Source organism: Ovis aries, chromosome 4 (assembly GCF_016772045.2).
Source record: "Ovis aries strain OAR_USU_Benz2616 breed Rambouillet chromosome 4, ARS-UI_Ramb_v3.0, whole genome shotgun sequence".
In the NCBI taxonomy this organism is placed as follows: domain Eukaryota; kingdom Metazoa; phylum Chordata; class Mammalia; order Artiodactyla; family Bovidae; genus Ovis; species Ovis aries.
This window is the reverse complement of record NC_056057.1, coordinates 38,668,583-38,690,693: the sequence shown is the minus strand read 5'-3', so window position 1 is coordinate 38,690,693 and position 22,111 is coordinate 38,668,583. Positions and strand designations below refer to the sequence as shown.

The following is a 22,111-nucleotide window of genomic DNA, read 5'->3' as shown; positions in this document are numbered from 1 at the left end:
ATTTTGACTTTGTATATTACATGCATATATATGTTTATACATATGCTTAGAAAGCAATTTTGCTTTGGTTCATTTAAGAAAAACACACATGAGTTTTTGGTGCAGTATTCCCACTGGTTTGCTAAGAATAAAATGTATATGTACGCAAGAGCTATGAAACATGAATTTTATAATTTTTATGGACTCTACATATGAATTAAATGAATATATATATATACATATATATATACACACACCTGCACCCACACACACATATATATTACACAAACACACACACACAACATGGTGTATAGGCTGCATCTGGGCCACAGATCCCGTATGGGGGAACTGACCTGATTTTGAGAAACTGGGACAGAGAGTGCTAACAAAATTCCTGTTTCTGTGAGAATCTGTTCATAAACTGAGGCAGATCTGAACCTGCAGGATGTTGACTTCATGAGAGCTTCCTTCATGAAGGTAGGGAAGTCCTCAACATGAGACAAAAATGAGTGGGCTTTAGGCATGTCATTAAGCATTAATTTTGATTATTCATACCCTAAATGTTAATGTACACTTACTATTTAGACTAATTCTGAGAGAGTTTTATGGAGAATGCATGTCTTGAAAACAGCTTTGAAAAAGGCAAGTTTCAACATCTTATGACATAAAATAATAGCTGTAATTGGAATTTTTAAAAAATTAAAATATATGTTTTACTTTCCGCTATTTCAATCTTATATCTCCCGGTACAAGCCAATTATGGCTCCAAGGCAGACAAGGAGGGTAACCTGTGCTCTTTAGCTTGATGACAGGCTTTAAAACAACAAACATTATAAAGAAACAAGATGGGTAATTCCTTTGGTTCCTGTGGCAGACAAGAAAGTACCCTGCTCAGAATCCTCTGAGTGAGAACCAGGTGCAAAGGCTACAGTCAGTTGATGGCCTCTAGCTAACGTCCGGTCCCAGGGCAATTTGATCACTGAGTGTAGCAGGGAAACTCAGAACTGGTTATTCCTTCCTGAAAGAGAACTCCCCACTGGGTCGCCTACAACTTCCTCATAGGTATATCACATTCAGAGATTCTTCCTGCCAAATATTCCTTCCTTCCTCCATCTCTTCCCATAAGTGGCAGACCTGTGTCGTACTCTTAAAACATTTATCTGGCTCCTTCTCCTTTCTCTCACTTTTATTTTTCAAAAGCATTGCCTTCAAAGATTCCCTTGCAATTCTAATTCCATCCTGGTGTCTGTTTCCCAGAGGACCTTAACTGACTCGGCTCCTACTGAAGTGCTAGGTGGGAAGGGACATCTGTAGGACATCCTACACTTCTTCCATAGTGTAGGAGAGCTTCTTCCATGCACTACAATGGCCTAGCATCAGGCACTGATGAGAAAGAAGGAGGATGTTATACAGGGCAAAAAACAAAACTCATCCATCCTGGTCTAGAGGAGTGTGGACGGGAGTAAGAGTTTGGAAAGGCTAGATGTGAATAACGTGTATGAACCTATTGGGAAAGGCAATCTGCCAAGGGACATAAGACCTCCTGCATGTTCCTGCTGGGTGTGGCAAGAATTCAAAGCCTTGACTTTTCTTACCTAGATCATTTGTCAGGGTTGGATTGGCAGCAAGCAGCCATAGGGAGGATGCAACGTATCATTGCAGAACAAAGACAAAACTTAACATAAAAAGCAACAAATTTTCCCAAATCAGTCATTTCAGCAGTGAATCAAACCCAGAGTGGATTCAGTATTTACCTGAAGGCCACTGTGTCACCTCCATGGAACTTGGGGGACAAGAGAAAACAGTGCTGACACCATACTCGTGCTACTCTCTGTTATGAGTAGTAAGTCCTTTGTCCCTTATCTAGGGATCTTGTGTCTTGTGATAGTATCTATGAAAATAAAAGAGTATCTCAATAACTTGTTAAGTGAGGAAAAATGTCAGGCCTTGACACCTTTTCCCTTTCAGTTCCTTTAAAATGCCAGAGCATACAGAAGTGGATAACAAGAGGTCACTGTGGGTAAAATAACCCACATCCCACCTGGAAGAGTTAGGGGATGCTACAATATAAATGGTCCTATACTAACCTGGGGCTAAGTCTCACCAAGAAACCTGGTGACGCAGTGAGAGATTAGGTAAACAAAGCCTAGACATCAGCTCACAAACTACACAGGAGTTGAATAAAACTACCAAAAGAGGAAAGAAGTGAAAGAGAGTCAAGAGTGGCATCCAGCTAACCTCCTAGAAAAGGTACAGTGGTACTAGAGGTGGATGATGTGGACTAAGCATTTTTTGAGGGGCAGAACCAGGTTCCAGTGTAACTGAGCTCCAGGGGTTCGGGAGGTGAGGTTGAATCATCAAGATTTTGGAAAAAAAATGAGTTATTTTAATAGCATAATAATTCTACTGAAGACTCTAGGAGCCCAAGGACATTCTTAGGCACAGCTTGGATATGAAGACATGTACATTCACAGTGACACAAAATCACATGTCTTCCTTCCCACATAGCCTTGCACCACTTCTGCCTGAGAGACCTTGAGTGGGAGATAGCCCCCTGAGAGACTGAGAATTAGTGTCCAAGAAGGACTGTGGCTTATCTATAGGTCTGTCACTGTCATTTCATCAGACCAAAGGATAATAAAAAGTGCTCAAGTGTGTCTTTATCTATTTTTTTCTGATACCTGGATTCTCAGAGCTTGTGAAAAGCACATGGGTTTGATAAAGACAATAAAGAAACCAGTGTTTTCTGCATATCCAAGTTGTAACTGGAATATAGATCTATTTTATAAAGTACCAAGAGTTGAGTGTAGCAAGGTAAAAATATTGGCTCCATATATTTGGTAAGTTTTCTCAATTGTTATATAGCATAAAACTCACAAGACAATGCTGTTGTCTTGGATGTCAGGCTAAGGAGTTGTGGCTTCATTCTGTACAAAGAATAGAGACCTTGGAGGGATTTTTAGGTGGGTAATAAGCTTCCCTGGTAGCTCAGCTGGTAAAGAATCCACCTGCAATGCAGGTGACCTCAGTTCAACTCCTAGGTTGGGAACATCCCCTGGAAAAGGAATAGGCTACCCACTCCAGTATTCTTAGGCTTCCCTGGTGGCTCAGAACCCCTGGTAAAGAATCAGCCTGCAATGCAGGAGACCTCGGTTTGATCCCTGGGTTGGGAAGATCCCCAGGAGAAGGGAATGAATGGCTACCTATTCGAGTATTCTGGCCTGGAGAATGTCATGGGCTGAGGAGCCTGGCAGGCTACAGTCCATGGGGTAGCAAAGAGTTGGACATGACTGAGTGACTTTCACTTTATTCACTTCACTTCAGTAAAAGATTTAGTGAGGCTGTTTGGAAATGTTCCTTCAAGTAGAAAATGTATCAATAAACCTATCTATATAGGACTGAAAAGAGAATGACAAGGGAAGGAGATTGATAATAACATCTGAATTGGGGGCAGTCCCTTGGTGCAAAGATAATTTTTAACATATGCAGAGTCAGCTTTGCACTGTACCAAATACAATATCAACCACATGCCTCAAACAAAGTGGATGATGGACAGATCAACGTAGCACATAAAATAGTGATCTCCTCAGGAAAGTGCCTCAGTCTTTCATTTACGAATCCTCTGAAAACATCCTGTAGTGGTTTTTTTTTTTTTCTGTATCATAAAATCAATACAGTTTTAAGATCTCCTATATAGAAATGCTCTGACTGCTAGTCTACATATAGATGTGACAAACCGGAATAAATAAATTCACAGTGTTTTAATGTGTGTACTCACTAACCAGAATTAATTAGTTGCAGAAATGAGACATTCTCACATTTAAAAATAAATTCCAAGCTAATTTTCAGTTTGTTACCAAGAATATATCTGCAATATCACTCCTGATAGAGTAAAAATGTTACAATAAATGCTCATTTATGGACAAATTTTAGGAACTAGTTTATATTCGACATATTATTCTATATATTATAATGATCTGATTAATAACAAACATGACAACCGAATATACATTGAAAATTTTAGCAGGTGATTTTTCAATAGCATATGCTAGTATTAAGATTATTTTGCATACAATTACATCTTTGAAGAATTGAATGACTTTTTATGATGATGTAACATAGACAGCTCTGCCCAAAGGTATAAGTTGCATTTTTTGGCATACTAGTTTGGTTACTCAAAAAATGTACCATTGCTAAGGAAATACTGTTGAAAACAATTGTTGAATTATTTTGAAAGTCACAAGAATCTTTTAAATCAATATGTCCCTGAAAGACTTCACTTGAGTTGCTAACTAGCCTGAACTCTGCTTTCTGAGATTTAAGGGCACATAAAGCAGAAAAGAGGAGGAAGAACCACTGGTTTTTGAAAGCTCAGGGACTGTGCACAACCGTGGACAATCAGCTTGAAGGGGACTGTAGAAAGCGTTAATGTTTATACCTTTTCCTGGATAAGGAACCAAACAAATATAGGGAGAATTGTATAGAAAGTCATCTTATGTCCTATTTTCATCTTTCTCACTCCTTAGGGTGCACATTTCTCCTTTGTTACTCTAATTTTTCAATCAAGGCCTGAACTTTTCCTTAGAGCGTTCCATTCTAAAAAGCCAAATAGCTTGTTCCTTTTCTCCCTTCACTTCCTGCTACCACCCCCACTCCATCAAAAATGTCATTTTAATATTTCGGATGACTCTAGATGGCTGACTGACCTACCTGATATCGCTGATGTTAATTCTACTTGGTCTACTCAGTTCTACAAGAGTTACTGGCATTTGTAATGAAGGTGGCTTGATGAATCATTCTTTATTTGACAGCGTTTTTAAGACTTAAAGGACTTTCGTATATATGGAATGTTATACATTTGGGGACAGGAATATACCATTAAGTCTGGTAGGTTAACCTGATTCAGTCAAACTAAAGATTTTATAGCTGACTGACTTTATCAAAAGGTGCAAAGACCATGAAAAGGTGCTCAACATCACTAATTTATTAGAGAAATGCAAATCAAAACCACAGTGAAGCACCACCTCACACAAGTCAGAATGGTTTATCAACAAAAAGCCTGCAAATAACAAATGTCAGAGAAGTTGTGGAGAAAAGGGATACTGCATATGCTGTTGGGAATGTGAACTGGTGCGGTCACTATGGAAAACAGTATGGAGGTACCTTTAAAAACTAGAAATAGAGCTACCATATTATCCAGCAATTCCACTCCTGGGCATGTATATGGAAAAAATGAAAACACTAATTTGAAAAGATACATGCACCCCAATGTTCATAGCAGTACTATTTATAATAGCCAAGACATGTAAGCAACCCAAGGACCCATCAACAGACGACTGGATTAAGATTTGGCACTTTTACAACAGAATGTTACTCAGTCATAAATAAACGAAATACTGCTATTTGCAGCAATGTGGTTAGGCCTACAGAACATTATGCTTAGTGAAATAAGTCAGACAGAGAACGACAATACGGTGATATCACATATGTGGATTCTAAATAAATGTATACGCAAAGCAGAAACCGTCCCACAGACATGGAAAACAATCTTGCAGTCACCAAAGGGAGGGGACGAGGGGGGAGGAACAAATTAGAGGTATGTGTTTAACAGGTACAGACTACTGTATACAAAATAGAGGGACTTCCCTGGTGGTCTAGTGGTTAAGAATTTGCTTTCCAGTGCATGGGATGTGTGTTTCATCCCTAGTCAGGGAGCTAAGATCCTACATGAAGTGGGGGCAACTAAGCCCAATTGACACAACTACTAAGCCCACATGCACCGCAAGGAAAGAGTCAGCAAGACACAATGAAGATCTTGCATAATGCAAGTGAGATCCCGCTTGATGTGAGGAAGATCCCGTGTGACACAAGGAAGACCCCGTGTGATGCAAGGAATACTTCGCATGATGCAAAGAAGATCTGTGATGCAGGGAAGATCTCGTGTGTGGCAACGAAGAGCCTCTGTGCTGTAAGGAAGACCCCACGAGCTGCAGCTGAGACCTAACATGGCCAAATAAATAAATACTTTTTAAAAAATCCCCCCAAACAAAATACAAATGCAATAAAGTTTTACTGTAAACCACAGGGAATTATGCCCACTATCTTGTAGCAACCTATAATAGAATATAATTTGCAAAAATATTTAATTACTACTCTGTACACCTGAAGCTAACGCAATAGTGTAAATCAACTACATTGCTAAAGCTATAAAATTTCTGAATGAAGATAGTTGCAAAAAATCTTAGCGATCTTGTGCTTGGCAAAAATTTCCTAAGTTTAATGCAAAAAACTTGGAATGTCAATAAACTGAACTTAATAAAAACCATCTGCTGCTCAGAAGACAGTGAATGAAAATGCCCCCAAACTGAGAGAAATATGTACAAAATTTATACCTGACAAAGATCTTATATCTAAAAAACATAAAGAACTTACAACTTAAAAATGAGAAGTCAAATAACTCAATAAAAATGGGCAAATTATTTGAATAGTCATGTCCTCAAAGAAGATATAGAAATAAAATATAAGGACATTAAAAGGTGCTTCAACATCATTAGTCACTGAGGAAACACAATAAAAACCACAGTGAGATACGATTGCATACCTGTTAGAGTAACTACAATTCAGAAGACTGATAATTTCAAGTGTTGCTTTCCAAAGTAATTGTAACTCTCAGATACTTCTTATATTCTGAATATAAAATTGTAAAATTATTTTGGAAAGTAATTTGGTGGTTTCCTTAAAAGTTAAACATATACCAACTACCTTATATAGAATTTCAGCAACGCAGAAGTCAGTGAAGTAGAAGTGGGACAGGATCCAATTCGTGCTTTAGAAAGATGACTTTGGCTGCTGGGTAAAGAATGCACGAGAAGGTGGCAGCAAGCAGGGAGACCAGAGGTAGGATGATGATAAAAATTCAGGAGAAAAAGAAATGGAGGCTTGAACTAAAAGGTAATAAACAGAGGAAGAGTTATTTATATAATCACTATAGAAAGAAGCCCTCACACATCATCAGGGGGCCGCAGAGATCCACTTCTTTGGCTTTCATGTGGATATTGTTTAATTTATTTTCTTATTTGTAAGATCTATAGATGACTTCTGCTTCCTCATCTGTCATTAAAGACACCTGGTTCAAAGAGGTTTTATTTTTCACTGTTAAATGAGATTATGCTTGGAAAATATTTATCACTTAACATAACAATTTATGAATATAAAATATTTGTTATTATTATTTTCCCTAAAATTCTACCTTCACTTGACTTTTCCATAAGCCTTTTGGGAAATATAATTGTCAGTTTATCATTCTCACTACACTGGTAGAATATTATATACAGCCAGGAGAAGGGGACGACAGAGGATGAGATGGCTGGATGGCATCACTGACTTGATGGACGTGAGTCTGAGTGAACTCCGGAAGATGGTGATGGACAGGGAGGCCTGGCGTGCTGCGATTCATGGGGTCACAAAGAGTCGGACACGACTGAGCGACTGAACTGAACTCATTCAGTGTCATCTATCAATTATACATCATCTTGGTACTAATAAAAAAAAAACAATTTTTTCTAAAATTCAAGGTTGAGGTTATTATCTGTGTACTTCACATTAGTGTCTTCTAGGAAAAGCTATGTCTTTGATTTTGGTATTAAAAAAAAAAAAAAAGAGTCCAGAGAATGGGATAGAGCACATACATGGTAAGATGGAGATTCAGAGGGCAAAGCCAAGAGCCACAGAAGAATATTCCCAGGCCTTGAAACCTAATAGAGGTTTCCCAGCTGAACATACAAACTGCTCTGGACTGGTGACTCCATTTTTGTCTGCCATTTTCTCCTTGTTTAATCCAGAATATCTGTAGAATATTACCCTATGCCTGACCCATCATTATATGCTGGAAGCATAAGATTTGTTCCTTTAGTTTCACAGGACCACAGATGGATAGGAATTGCCCCCCAAAGGGTAAATGATGATACACTAAGAGCCTTACTAATACCTGATTTAGAAGCAGTTGAGAAGACTGAGGACTTCTGAGCTGAAGCTATAACAGGATAAGGCATTAGAAGACCTTGAGATGGGGTAAATGTATATTGCATTTGAGAAGAATATGAATCTTTGGAAGCAAGAGGGCTTACATGGTCCTTGAAATAAACCCACACCCTAATCCTCAGAATCTGAAAATATGTTGTTACATGGCAAAAAGAACATTAGCAATGTAACTAAAATTACAAACTTTAGCTGGATGGGCCCAATCTAATCACGCAAACCCTTAAAACAGATATTCCTCTAACTGGAGGCAGAAAAATGCAGCATAAGAGAAAGACAGAGAGGGTCTGATTCTGACAAGGACTCAGTAGCCCACTGCTGTTAACATGGGGCAGGGCAGGGCAGTCCTGGAACCACAAGGAACAGAATTCTCCTATTTGCCTGAATGAACTTGAAAGTAGATTCTTCCCCAGAGCCCAGGCAGCTGATACACTGGTTTTGAACTTTTTAGATCCTAAGCAGAGAATCCAGCTGAAATACTTTGTGCCTGGACTTCTGATTTATGGAAATCACATGATAAATTTGAATTATTTTAAGCTGCTTTAAAAAAAAACATGTAAAATTAAGAAACTCTTTAACCATTCTTTCAAAATAGGTTAAATTTATCAAACACTCTCTAAGGGATCATCTTGTTTGTCACTAGCTCTTTGCTTTTTTACTTGAACATTGAACTTATAATTTTGTCTTCTCCTTTCCCCAAAACCTATTTTATGGCACAAAGAATGCCCTAACCAGATTGCTATAAGCCAACAGTTCCAGTTGCTTTTCACTTAGCTTCAGATATTTTGAAATGTCTTGGAATATTGGTTCACAGGCTCCTTTTGCATGTTTCTATTTCTTTCTTTTTTTTTTGTTAAATTACTATTTTCTTTCTTTTTATGTACCAGCTATCATTGCTACATCATTGTAGCTCCTCTGAATCAAAGTGTGGCCTTTTTAATGTCATCCTGACCAGCAGTCCCAAGATTCATATTTAGAAGTACTTTTCACAACATTCCAAACGCTCGAAAAAAAAAATGTTAAAGCTGCACTCTTGTTGAGGGTCTTAGTACACAGAGTACAATGAAGATTTAGGCTATTTCCCATGAAATAGTCTCAGAACATACTCTCAGAACAAATGCAGTTCAATTTTATTCATTTACATAACTTAATGGCATTCTTAAGCAACTATCCACTGCCTGGCAGACATTTTTTGAATAAAAAGATGGGTGCATACTTTTGTTTCCTTTGAATAACAAGTGGGAGATTTCTAATCCTCACAATTGTTTCCCTGCTTTCCCTCAACTAACGACTGAATATGTATCTAAAAATCCTTTTCAATGGGTTCATCAAATACTTCATTAAAAGTAGGTCCTGTATTATATATACATGCAAGTGTGAAACATGTATAAACAGTTACCATTAATGGTAAGAGAGTGCTCTTACCACAAAGCTGCCAGAAACAGTGTTCTAGATTGGTGCCAAATTCTTCCTCTAATACAGTGGAAATAACTACTTACTGATACAATAAATTTGGCCTTGAGAACAAAAGTCCCAAAAGGAGGAGTCATTTAACATTAAATCTCATTAAATGACCTCCCCAAGTAAGTAAGTAAGTAAGTAAGTGTTAGTCGTTTAGTCGTGCCCGACTCTTTGCAACCGCATGGACTGAAGCCCACCAGGCTCCTGTGTCCATGAGATTTTCCAGGCAAGGATACTGGAATGGGTTGCCATTTCCTTCTCCAGGGGATCTTCCCAACCCAGGGCTCGAACCCGGGTCTCCTGTACTGCAGGCAGATTCTTTACTGACTGAGCTACAAGGGAAGCCCAAGTTCTTATGAAAATTAGCAGTTCAGTTCAGTCACTCAGTCACGTACAATTCTTTGTGACTCCATGGACTGCAGCATGCCAGGCTTCCCTGTCCATCACCAACTCCCAGAGCTAGGGAAGACAGCAATTTAGATACAAGTTGAGGCTTGCAAAAACCATAAACATCCGACCAGTTATCATCTTAAAAGCATTCATTTTCCAAATCTCTTACCTGGATGATGCAGCTTTGAAAGGAATTTCTGGCTACTGGTCCTAGACACAAGGTGTGAAATGCACAGATCCAACTGCTGCAAGGCAATGAGATGAGCACTCTCCTTCTTAGAAAGTTGACTTATACATTTGAAATGAAAGTGAACTAAATTCTAGTCTAAATTCTTAAAAATGAATGCTGGTCCAGTATTGTATGTTTACATTCAGGCTTGACATTATTATGAAACTTGGGTTCAACAGAAAAAAACTTAGAAAACACTCCTCAGACAACACGCAGGGGTTTCACAAATATTTATTTCTTTATCCTCTAAGTTGAACTAAATAGAAATTATACATAATAGTACAAATTATGCAGTGGACATTGGCAGATCCACGTGACAGTCAAAGAAACCCGTTGTCAATGGTCTTTGCAGCTTGCCACCATGTGGTACTAAGTCTCATAGCTTATCATCAGTGAAAAGAAACAATATGGCACATGCCGTTATGGATGCAGGCAAGCAAATGAAAGGAAGTCATGTAGACAAAAATACCCCAGTACAGTCCTCCAGCTTATAACTAAGCCATTTAAACACAAACAGAACACACTCAGTTTATAATGAAAGCCAAAAGATAACGCTATCTTCCCAAGAAGAATAAACGTACCAGCTTAAATAACATACTACAATCAAAAGTGTTCATTGGAAATCAGTTATTTATATCTGATTCAAATGCAACAGTTGTTGGCCTGAAAAATGAGCACTGTTTATGAAGAAGTAATTTAACGTGATTCTCTGTGGTAAGAAAAAGAACATCAACTCCTTACTGTCATTATGACTGTGGCACTTTTTCCTGGGATCTCAAATACCTATTCAAGGCTAGGTAATATTTTTAATATTTTAATGTATCTGTCAAGCTGAAGACAATGCATTTTAAGGACAACAGCTGCTGTGTTTGATTCAAGCTTAACACAAGCACTCAAAATGATTTACTGTATTTTACAAATTTTACAAATGTTCATAATCACTATGAGGATTTACAAAACCCTATACCCTATAGTAAATATTAAACACTCGATAAAAATCTCCTAAGTATTTAACTAACTTTAGGAAGGAAAAAAGACTCATATATATATATACACATATATATGTATATAGAATTGCCACTTACTTAGCAGGCAAAGACTTTCTGTTCCCTTTTTTTTAGAGCTCGTATTAGTGTTTGCTTCTATTTTTAATCTCTGTTTCTCCAAGGTGATAAATTTGCACTGAAGTATTCAGTAATAAACACAAAAGAAAATATTAACAATATAAAAGGCTAGATATGTAAGAGACCTCACAAATCATAAAGTAAATTCCATTCAAGTTATAGTCCTTCTAGCTAACAAATCTCCATCTTCAGCTTAACAGGTGACACAGGACTGAAAACTGAGGTGCACATGATCTTATGCCAAAGCCCGTTCTATTCGCAGGTCTTCTCCCTTCCCAGAGAATCGCGGAGGACATCTGGAGAAGCGGGAGACTGACCTGCGTGGAGATGGCCCTTAGGATTCTCACCTGGGTGTTCCTGGGGGGCATGATGTCTGGGGAAAATGTGCTGGGGCCAAGGTGGGTGACTAAGTATGTGTCCTTCCTGAGTTCAAGAAAAGGGGCATAAAGAGAACCAATTCACTTGTGATTTTCCAAGTTTGCACGTTTCTCAAAGGAGATTCTACATTTGATTTCTACTGGCAAACAGAACAAAGGGCTGAATATGTTTGTGGTATGTTTCAGATTCTCAAGAAGGACAGGACAGCATAGCTTGTTCGTTTGTCTTTTGAAAAGGCAGTATCTTAAAAGTGTGTGTGTGTGTGTGTGTGTGTGTGTGTGTGTGTGTGAGACAGTATACCTACACTCATGTATGGGGGAGAACACAGGAGGGAAAAAAGGGTGGCAGAGAGAGAGAAAGTAAGAAGATGGAAAAATAAGTATATATGAAATTCAGTCCTCTCCCTAAATTGTGAACTTGGGTCCTCAAAATTTTCTTATCAGGCTTCTATGAGTTAGCATTTTTAAAAAGGTTTTTTTTGTGTGTGTCTTATTAAAATAATCATCTCATTTTAGTTGAAACAGCTTGTAGAATCATTTAATTTTTAAGATTTACATAACATAAAATTTATTTTCCTCAGTTTTATTTCTTCAGCTACAAAATATTTTAGTTTACAATTAACATCATTGCTCTCATTAACTGCTTTTGGGTGTGTTATTGAGATAAAACTGATAGCCACTTATACTCTAGCTGCCTTAATTAAAAAAAAAAATGTGAATACAGGAGAAAATCCTACTTTTCCTTCTCTTGTGTTAATAGAACAATATTTTCAATGGTGCTTTGCCTTATCTGTTCACTTTGAGTACTGCAGACACAAAATTTGCTAAGGACCCTCTGATCTGGGGTTATGGTTCTCTTTCTCCACACTGGGTAAGCCTTCATTGAAACACATACAGCTTACTGTTAACACAGAAATGGACAGTAATGACCTCCAGTGGATTTTTAGGTAAATAACAATTGTGCATTTCAGAGAATGTTAATTTCTAATATATTTGTTTCCTTTAGGACTTTTGGAGCTTGGCAACTTATTTAATGAACTTTCCAAACTTTCTTAAATTTATTAATTCTTGAATGAAATTGCAAACCTTCACATTATCAACTATAGCCTATAAGCTAATTTTCAAAACTGACAATAATGTCATTCAAACTTAAATTTAAATAAACATTCCTAATTATTTATGTGTAATTCACTTGCATTTAGTTTTAGTTAAATGAAAACTCTCAGAATTTCATACTTTAGAAAATTAACAGCTAAATAAAATAAGATAAAAAACTAGGAAATAATCATTTTCAAATATAAAAACCTCTGATAATATAAGAAACAAGTAAACATGCTCTAAATATCTTGGTAGTTAATTGAACCTCATGAAACAACTTTCCTATTTAATATAAAATTAAAAGGAAATATTGATATCTGAGTGCAGAATATTTTACTTTTTAAAAATAAAACATGTTTCTGGAATAGCTTTTAGATTTCTGGGAAGATCATTTTTTTAAATAATCTTTACAATTTAAGTTTTCATAGGGCTTCAGTGCTTTAGTACCTTCATTTTTGGTTTGTGAGGTAATGAATTATTCATAAACATTATCTTATAAGAATCACATTTTTACTTAAATTAGTTTTTTTTTTTTTTTTGAAAATGACCTAAATGTGTTTATTGAAAAACTCGTTCTAAATCTTTACTGGACCATCCATAGAATTAAAAAAAGATGTGAGAATATACCTTTTCTACCACAAGAGGGCAGCAAAAATGTTTTCTGTCACCATCTGCCGGCATTCTTTGCTGTCTTTGAGATGTTGTTACGTTAACTTTCTTCTTTCTACCCTGAAGTGAAATTCAAAGAACGTGTTTTCATTCTGAAACAGAACTATTGTGAATGTGGTTTATTATTGAATGTTTTAGGAAGGACACAGCCTCAAAGTGACCACACTTTTTCTTTCATAGTTTACAGTAATTACAACAGACCTGCTTCATAAAACTCACGGCTTAGACAACACTACTACATTAACTCTTAAAAGAGTACAGGTTGTTCACATGAGAATGTTAAAGTATGTGATAATCTATATATTTTACATTGTGGCGGAAAGGCAAAATTCATAAAGATTAAAACATTTATTTTTGCCATGATTATGAAAATATCTAATTTTTCAGCAATATTGCATTAATTTTAAGAGTAAAATAATAACTGCCATGGAAGAGCAGCCAGCCACTCAAAGCTACAATTATGGTCATCTTTTGATAAACAGAATGTGAAATCATTGAGCAATCCATGGTTTTCAAAAAAAATTAGTTAATTTTATGTGAGTTAACCAGTCAAATGAGTATATAGAACAATTTATATCACCTCTATAGTCCTTTCTATATTACAGAAAACTCTTTTTAAGCAATGCAAAGAAAGTATATGGTTTCTCTCTCTCTTTTTTTTTTTTTTTTAGTTTCTAAATATAAATTTTTCAGAAGCCAGTAGAAGGTTTCACCCCATCAGGAGTCCAGCGCATGCCTCGGCAGGCGATAGTGCTCAGTTTTGGGACGGAGCTTCTTTTCCTGTGGGTTGGCATACTTCCACTTGGACGGGGACATTTTAAGCTTTTTTCTCTTCTTATCTGTGCACCATACCTTCTCACAGTATTCTTCCACTCTCTGGAAGTTGCTATAACCAATCAGCTGCAAGAATTCCTTGTACCATGGTTTTGTCCCACGTGGGATGATGCTCTGGGCAGGACAAGGCATCTTATGAAGTCTATCGTCTTCAAAGTCTTTGTTAAACATCTCCTCCACTCTCTCCTCTTCCACTACCTCCAGGGTGATTTTACGGATGGTGTGAACAAAACTATGCTCTACGGTCTGGCAAAAATAGGTCCCAGCATCCATTCTGCGTACTCTTAGGAAGAGTAAACCGAGGTCCATCTTAACCACTCTATCATCTGTCTTCACCTGTACAAGAACAAGAAAATCAAAGGCACTGAAGTATTATCCAGGAAATAGAATGCCAGCTTACACCTTTCCACTATCTAGAAATTTTTTTTTTCATTTTTGCAATCATATGATGAAATTCTCTGTCATAGGTACACAATTATATATTATACATATATTATATAATGAATATATTAACCATATAATATATTATATGCACGTTGGGTCACTTCAATCATGTCTGACTTCTTTGAGACCCTATGGAATGTTGCTCACCAGACTCCTCTGTCAATGGGATTCCCCAGGCAAGAATACTGGAGTGGGTTGCCATACTCCTCCAGGGGATCTTCCCAACCCAGGGATCAAATCTGCCTCTCCTTTGTCTCTTGCATTGGCAGGTGGGTTCTCTACCACTAGCACCATCTGGGAAGCCCATAATATACTATATAAATGTATATAACTTATGTTAATATTGTATTTACATATTCACATTTTAATACATACATATTTATTTTATATTTATATTGTTATGCTATATATAATATAAATATACAGGAGAAAGAGGCTAAATAATTACATTAGGCGTGTGTGCATGTGTGAACATGTGTTCTGTGCACACATGTGTTTGTCCTAAACTTATTTATATTGAGATCACTTCATGTCAAAGACTTAGAGGTAATTTTACGTCAATATTGTTAAGAGCAAACAGAGAGGGCTTTTTACCCAATGATTTCCATTACCCATTAGAAAAAACATCCAGTTCAGTATAGCAGTCAAGCTTTGAGTGTAACGAAGACCTGTCAAATATAATTTTTCAATGGCAAAATAAATGCAGTTTCTCACATTATTAGCTCAGAGGTTCTTATGTTTCCCAGATCACAATGATCAATCTATGAGGCCCTGTGTTGGGAGAGCTGTGATATCCACACTCTCTCTCCCTATCAAAAAGAATCCATCCATTCATTAATTCAGTGAGCACTTCCTACAATTCTACCAGGCTGTCCATTTAACAGACTAAAAAATAAACAACAAAAGTCCAGATTCTGCTCTGAAAAACCTCACAGGTCTAGTAAATATTAAGTCTGCATATACCTTCAGCACTCAACTATTTTCTTTTCATGTTTGTGACATAATAAATTACATTATTTAGTGGTAAAAAAATATAGACATTATTTCTATTGGTAAATAATTGTAATTCAGGGTAAGAAGAGCACAGTATGGCTTTCAGTAAATAGCTAATGTTTTACCACTAATAGCCATACTAGTGAGTGAATGATTTGACTTTAGACAAAGCTAGATTCAAACACTGGCACCACTGTCTACTAACTGTGTGGTCTAGGGGCACTGATGTGTATTTTCTGTGTTCATTTTCTCTGTAAAGGAAGTAATAATTCTAATGAACTTGAAGGATTGCTGTGAAGTTTAAATAACACAGGTGAGAATACTGTGTACAGAGCTATGAATACTTACCTTTACCTTTCCTATATACAGACATACTTTATTGTGGGTTTCACTCCAGATGACCGCAATTAAAGAGCATATCGCAATGAATGAGTCACACAAATTTTTGGTTTCCCAATGCATATACAATTTATGTTTCTACTATACTATTGTCTATTAAGTGTGCAATAGTGTTATGTCTAAAAAATAATGGATATACCATAATTAAAAGCACTGTTAAAAAAGTCAACTGTCATCTGAGTCTTCAAAGAACTATTAATCTTTTTGCAATAGCAATATCAAATATCACCGATCACAGATCATAATGTTAGCTAGTTAGAATAGGAAAAAGGAGTCCAGAATGGCGGTGGCTAAAAGACAAGGAAGGGAAAAGCCCACAAAAACAGAACAAAGGAAAGTCTATAGACAGGAGTGAGGACATCAGGTAAAACAAACAGCACTCCTGGCTAGCCCAGTTTACATAGGGCAGCCCCAGGGGGAGGAGAAAAAACATAAAAAGAGGAGCCAAAGGGCTGGGGCTCTCTTTCTCTCTCACTCATTCCCTCTCTCTCTCTCTCTCCTCTCCGCGTCTCTTGGGTCGGCATGCCCTCACGCCTTGAGGATGTATTTTCCTTTATTTTCTAAATAAAACCGAGCTGTAACACAGAGCTGTAACACTGATCTGTCCGAGAGCTGTGACACGGTCTGTCCAAGGGCTTTAACACTGGTCCATCACTTCAAATTTTTGTTGTGACAAGGCGGAATCGAGGAAATCACACACTGCCTCAATAATAACAAATACAGTAACAATGAAAAGTTGGAAATATGGTGAGAATTATCAAAAGGTGACACAAAGTGAGCAAAGGCTGTTGGAAAAATGGTGCCAACAGACTTGCCCCACACGGGACTGCCACAAACCTTCAAACGGTAAGCAACTCAATATCTACATAATAGTAACAAACCAAAGTCCAGTAAAATGGACGCCTGTCCATTCCTTTAGCTGAAAACAAACTAGTATGTGTTTCACATGGCCTAAGATCCTATTATGATGGGAGAAAAGTGATTTGCAATACGCTGGCTGACTTCCCCTTTGAGAACAGACAGACAAAACACATTAACCTTTGCTAATACAAGACAAATATGCAAAGCCCCCCTACCGCTCTGGCAGGAAAGGCCATTACCACAAGCACAGTTTTTGTCCCACTCTTAGATCAGGGCAAGACCTGCCAGGCTCAGCTCTCTCGAGGCTTAATCAGTTCGGGCACAGCTGAGTGGCAGTGGTAATCCTCATGTGTGATTACTCCTGTGTGGCCATTTATGTAATCTGTGAATAATGTAACAAATGGTGTTAGTTGTATAGTAAGAGACTATACGGCTTCCCTGGTGGCTCAGTGGTGAAGAACCTGCCTGCCAATGCAGGAGTCACAGGTTCAATCCCTGGGTCAGGAAGATCCCCTGGAGAAGGAGATCTTCTTGCCTGGGAGAATCCCATGGACAGAGGAGCCTGGCGGGCTACAGTTCATGGGGTCGCAAAGAATCACACATGACTTGGCAAGTAAACAACAACAAAAGAGACTGCAAGCCAAATAGGATTGGCTATTAAATGATAAATTACAAGGCTCCCAGCCGTTATTCTTTTCAGCCATGTAAGGTCCATTATTCAGCAGCTTCATAGTGACACAGGTGATAAAAGGGGCTCCTGGAATCCTTCACAGGGGCTTCCTTGACATGTCAGGACCATGTCGTGGTGGACAGAACATGATAGCCATTAACTCAGGAAGTTCTCCAGTGATGAGCCAGGAAGAGCCCTCAAACCAAACCATTTTCACTATATAGAAACTTTTTGTTTTCCTTGAGAACGTATCTTTTTCATCTGCCACAGAAAATAACTCAAAGGACTCTGTGCCACTCTGCTCATCTTCCCCAGTCCTCTTGGCAGTCTTCTTGACCACTATCTTTTTGCACAAATTCATGACCTATGGAACCTAGGTATGACCACACCATGTCTCTGACAATAAAAACTGTCTCTGAAACACATCCTCCACTGCTTTTAACTTAGTGGCTTCCTTGGACACAGATGGACTTGACTCCTTAAATGCCTTTTGTCCTGTGTGGTACATGCCATTATACTGGTTCTCTTCTTGGTCTTTCTGTTGATTTTTCTTTCTTTCAGAGGCATAAGCCTCTGTCCTTCCTTTATCTCACATTTTATTTGCATCTGTTGATAATTCTTCTATTTTCTCATTTTGATCAACTTCCCTAAGATGGTACATCTTACACGTAAATAGTCCATTATTTTGTGTTTCTTATTAATTATAAAAGACTGACCAGGACTAAGTATATGACAATTCACTAACTATAGTTCAGTGTCTTTCCACACAAACTGCACTCCCTCCCATTTATTAAATTCTCTCTTGCTGACCATATCATTATTATTTTTGAACCTACCCTCAACTGCTGATCATTTGTATTTCACTATCATTGTTCTATCTGTATATCAAATACATCAAAGTCTCACCAACATTTCTTCAGTGCTGACCAGCATAAACATCCCTTCCATTTCACAATTTTTGCTACATGTTAGACTCTCCTGTTTCATGACTGTTTTTTTTTTTTTTTTGACCTTATCTCATGGCAGTCACCCCCTGCCAAATCCTTCTTTCTGTTTCCACTTTCATGCCCAACTTGATTCTGTTTCAGGTCCTGAAAAGACTCGCATACAACTGGCTCCTTCTCATCCCGAAGAATGAACTAAATGTCACCTCTTCAGAGCTCTTTTTAATACCTCAAAGTGAAAGTATCCTTTCTCCCTTAATATCATCATTTCACCTATTACCATTTATACATCTGAGCCTGCAACATTACCTGCAAATACATAATAGTCCCATAATTAGTTTTCTTTTGACTGGTATTTTTCCCCTTTATTTGAACATATGGGTGGGTAGTGGTTTAGTTACTAAGTTGTGTCCAAATCTTGAAACCCCATGGACTATAGCCCACCAGGCTCCTCTGTCCATGAGTACCATTTAGCTCTTCAAAGTCCATTCCCTTTTGTAACATTACTGACTTAGAACTTATTCAGACTTTATCATGTGTCTGGCAGCTCATACGGTAAAGAATCTGCCTGCAATGAAGGAGACCTGGGTTCAATCCTGGGTCGGGAAGATCCCCTGGAGAAGGGAATGGCAACCCACTTCAATATTCTTGCCTGGAGAATTCCATGGACCGAGAAGTCTGGTGGGCTACTATATTCCATGGGGCCATGAAGAGCTGGAAACGACTGAGCAGCTAAACATATTGAGCAGGTAAGAAATGCTCAGTTAACTAGATGTCACCTTTCTAATTCTTTATAGGAAAACAGCTTCATGTGATGTTTCTCACTAGCGTTGGTAGAAGAGGTACATTTCGGGAGATGAGTGAATTTTCTAGAAGGATTTCTCAATGTATTTATTTTTATGATAATCAATATAAATCAATAAACTATATGGGACCATGTGGAAGATCAACCTCCTGGTGAATATTTGTGTTTGTCATTGATTCTGAGCCATTTTCAGTGCTTGAACAGTTTCCAGCTGCTGAGAACAAAGCTGGATTTAATATGTTAAAGATACATTCCAGCCAAATGAAAACGAAACACCCCATGTACTAATGCACATAAAAAATTTTGAACTCACTTGAGAAAAGTGTGGGGGGACTGAGTAATCATAAGGCACAAGGTGTTATGGATAGATGTTTTACACACACATATGGGTAGCCCGTATCCCATAAACTATTCATGGAGATACCTTATTTCAGTGGAAGAAAAAATCATCACATCAACTAAACATTTAAATGATGCCTACGTTTGTTTGTATTCCATTTGTAAATTTATCTTCAGTCTATATTTGAATGAAAGCTATGAGCTTAAAGAATGCATTTCCTATTTCAGTCTTGTGAATATTTAATAAACATTATAAGTCATGGTAGCAGCCCAAGAAAATGTACTGTTAAGGGCAGGTGGTGGTGGGGGTCAACCTATACAATACTAGAAACGAATCTTCCATGCCTCACAACTCCTGATGTTCTTGGTCTGTGTACTGCCTATTTACTTCCCACTCCTAGGTCTTATTCTGGTCTTAGTGTTTCTTTCTTTCCAATAGTTGAACTCCTTTCTGTTGTTCACTCATCCATTAAAAAAATTTCTCTCTAGACTTTAGTTTTCCCTTCTTAAATGAATATTCTCTTCACAGCCCATGTAGAGCTGTCTCTTTGTAACTCAATAAGATTCACATTTGTAGCATACAAGCTGGTATTTTTATTCTTCTTCAAATTATTTTTCCATACAATTTTTATCTCTTTAAACATATTTTAAATTTCAAAAGGGCAAAGGCCTATATCTTAATCATTCCAAACATTTTTGAGTGCTCAGAACATGTGAAAAATGAGAACATACTAATTAGTTCATAGTGTACAAACGTACAAGGCAATAGGGGTTACCAGTAAAGATAAATCCAAAAGTTATTCACTTTTTTAGGTAAGTTCAATAAGGATTTGGATAGAGAGAAAGCAAGCATGATTTCAGGAACAGTTAGCAACTAATGAAGAAAGCTATGCTCCACAGATAAAATAGGAAAAACAGTTCCAAGATACAGTTTTTTCCTGAAAAGAATCAGCATATAAACATTATCACAAATATGATCCTTTGTCCCCTCCCCAACACACTTCTTATGAGAATGAATAATACGTGAGAAAACATGAAAGTCATCTAGTTTAGTTTCTGGCATATAGCAAGCAGTCTATGAAAGTGTTTTAAAATAAAACAAAACAGCAAAAATATAAATAAATACAAATATTTAATTACTGAATAAGAAGTATTTTCATGTTTTTTCTTCCAATTCTGATATAAAAATCAAATGTTTCTTTCATAGTCAGAAACCCAAGTTTGAGAAACAGTTCATTATGTATCCATAAAGTCCAGACTGGCTCAAAAATACAGAAGCACAACAATTACAATGGGAAAGTCCTACACCATTTATTTGCATGTTACAGATGGTGCCTATCTCACAATTGTGGTCTCCACTCCTGGTTAAGTGAATCATAAATTCAGGAATAAAAGATGTTTGAACTCTTGAGTCTGGACAACTGTACACTATGTAGGTTAAATTGCTCTGAAAGTTAAATATATCTTCCATGGCCTACAAATACTTAAAAATTAAAAAAAAAAAGTCTTAGAAATTTGTATTTGAAGTCTTTCCACGACTTAATCTTTTCACTTTTGTTAACATGGGTACCTTCAATAATCATATCTTGATTACAGAATTGTTTTCATTCAGCTGTGCTGTCTGCAGACCAGATTTTCTTGGTCAAGAAGATGGTACATGATACATCATTTTATCAAATATTCTTATAGAAAATCTATAAAAACACAACATTTCTTACTAAAAGTGGTTTTAATATTGTTAGCTATAAAGATTGATTCAATATGTTTCATAATGTTGAATAAAAGAAGTAATTGAACAAAGAACCTGCACATCTGGTAGCTGGTCAGGAAGAAGCAGTGCTTTCCATGTGTATCAACCATATGGTTCCATACTTTTTATAGGAAATGGATAGACAAAGGCCTTGAAATGGCTTAGTTCAGAATATATTTAACAATGATATCAGTTTTAGTCGAGTGATAAAGACCAACAGTTTATACATTTATTTGTTTATCTGGCCTGCCTTCAATACAAAAAAAAATTTGTTTGACTTACAGAAAATATATGATATGCAATAATATAAACAAAAAATTTTCCTTTTATTAAAAACACTTTCCAGTGTGAACTTGCTATAAAGATGATTCCCCAATAGAGATAGGGTGAATTACTTAGTAACTCATTTGGAGAAACCTATTACTCTGTACAAAGAACAAATAAAGTTGTATTTATATTTTAGATTAATTAAAGACCCAAATGCAAAAACCTTGCATCTAATACAAAAAGATGCTGAGAAGAAAGTTGTTATAAATAGAACGGCATTCTGTGAAAAAATGTTGTATTCAAGATATCAGCTATATCAAAGAAGCTTGAATATTTATATTCAATAATGAAATAATATAAACAGAAGATGCAAAGAACTCTTGAAAGTCAACAAAGGGAAGTAAAAAGTGGAATGGAAAAAGTCTATGAATACATAATTCA

The 22,111-nt window shown here is 36.9% G+C and overlaps 1 protein-coding gene across 1 annotated transcript in view; it reads right to left on the bottom strand.

The window, feature by feature from the left end:
- Positions 1–10,311: 10,311 nt before the first annotated feature.
- Positions 10,312–22,111, bottom strand: part of SEMA3E (semaphorin 3E) — a 279,257-nt gene continuing 267,457 nt past the window's right edge. Inside the window, exon 17 of the mRNA XM_027968533.3 lies at positions 10,312–14,534. Coding sequence (XP_027824334.2) covers positions 14,082–14,534 — 453 coding nt within the window. The 3' untranslated portion in view covers positions 10,312–14,081. The remainder of the gene's footprint in view (positions 14,535–22,111) is intronic.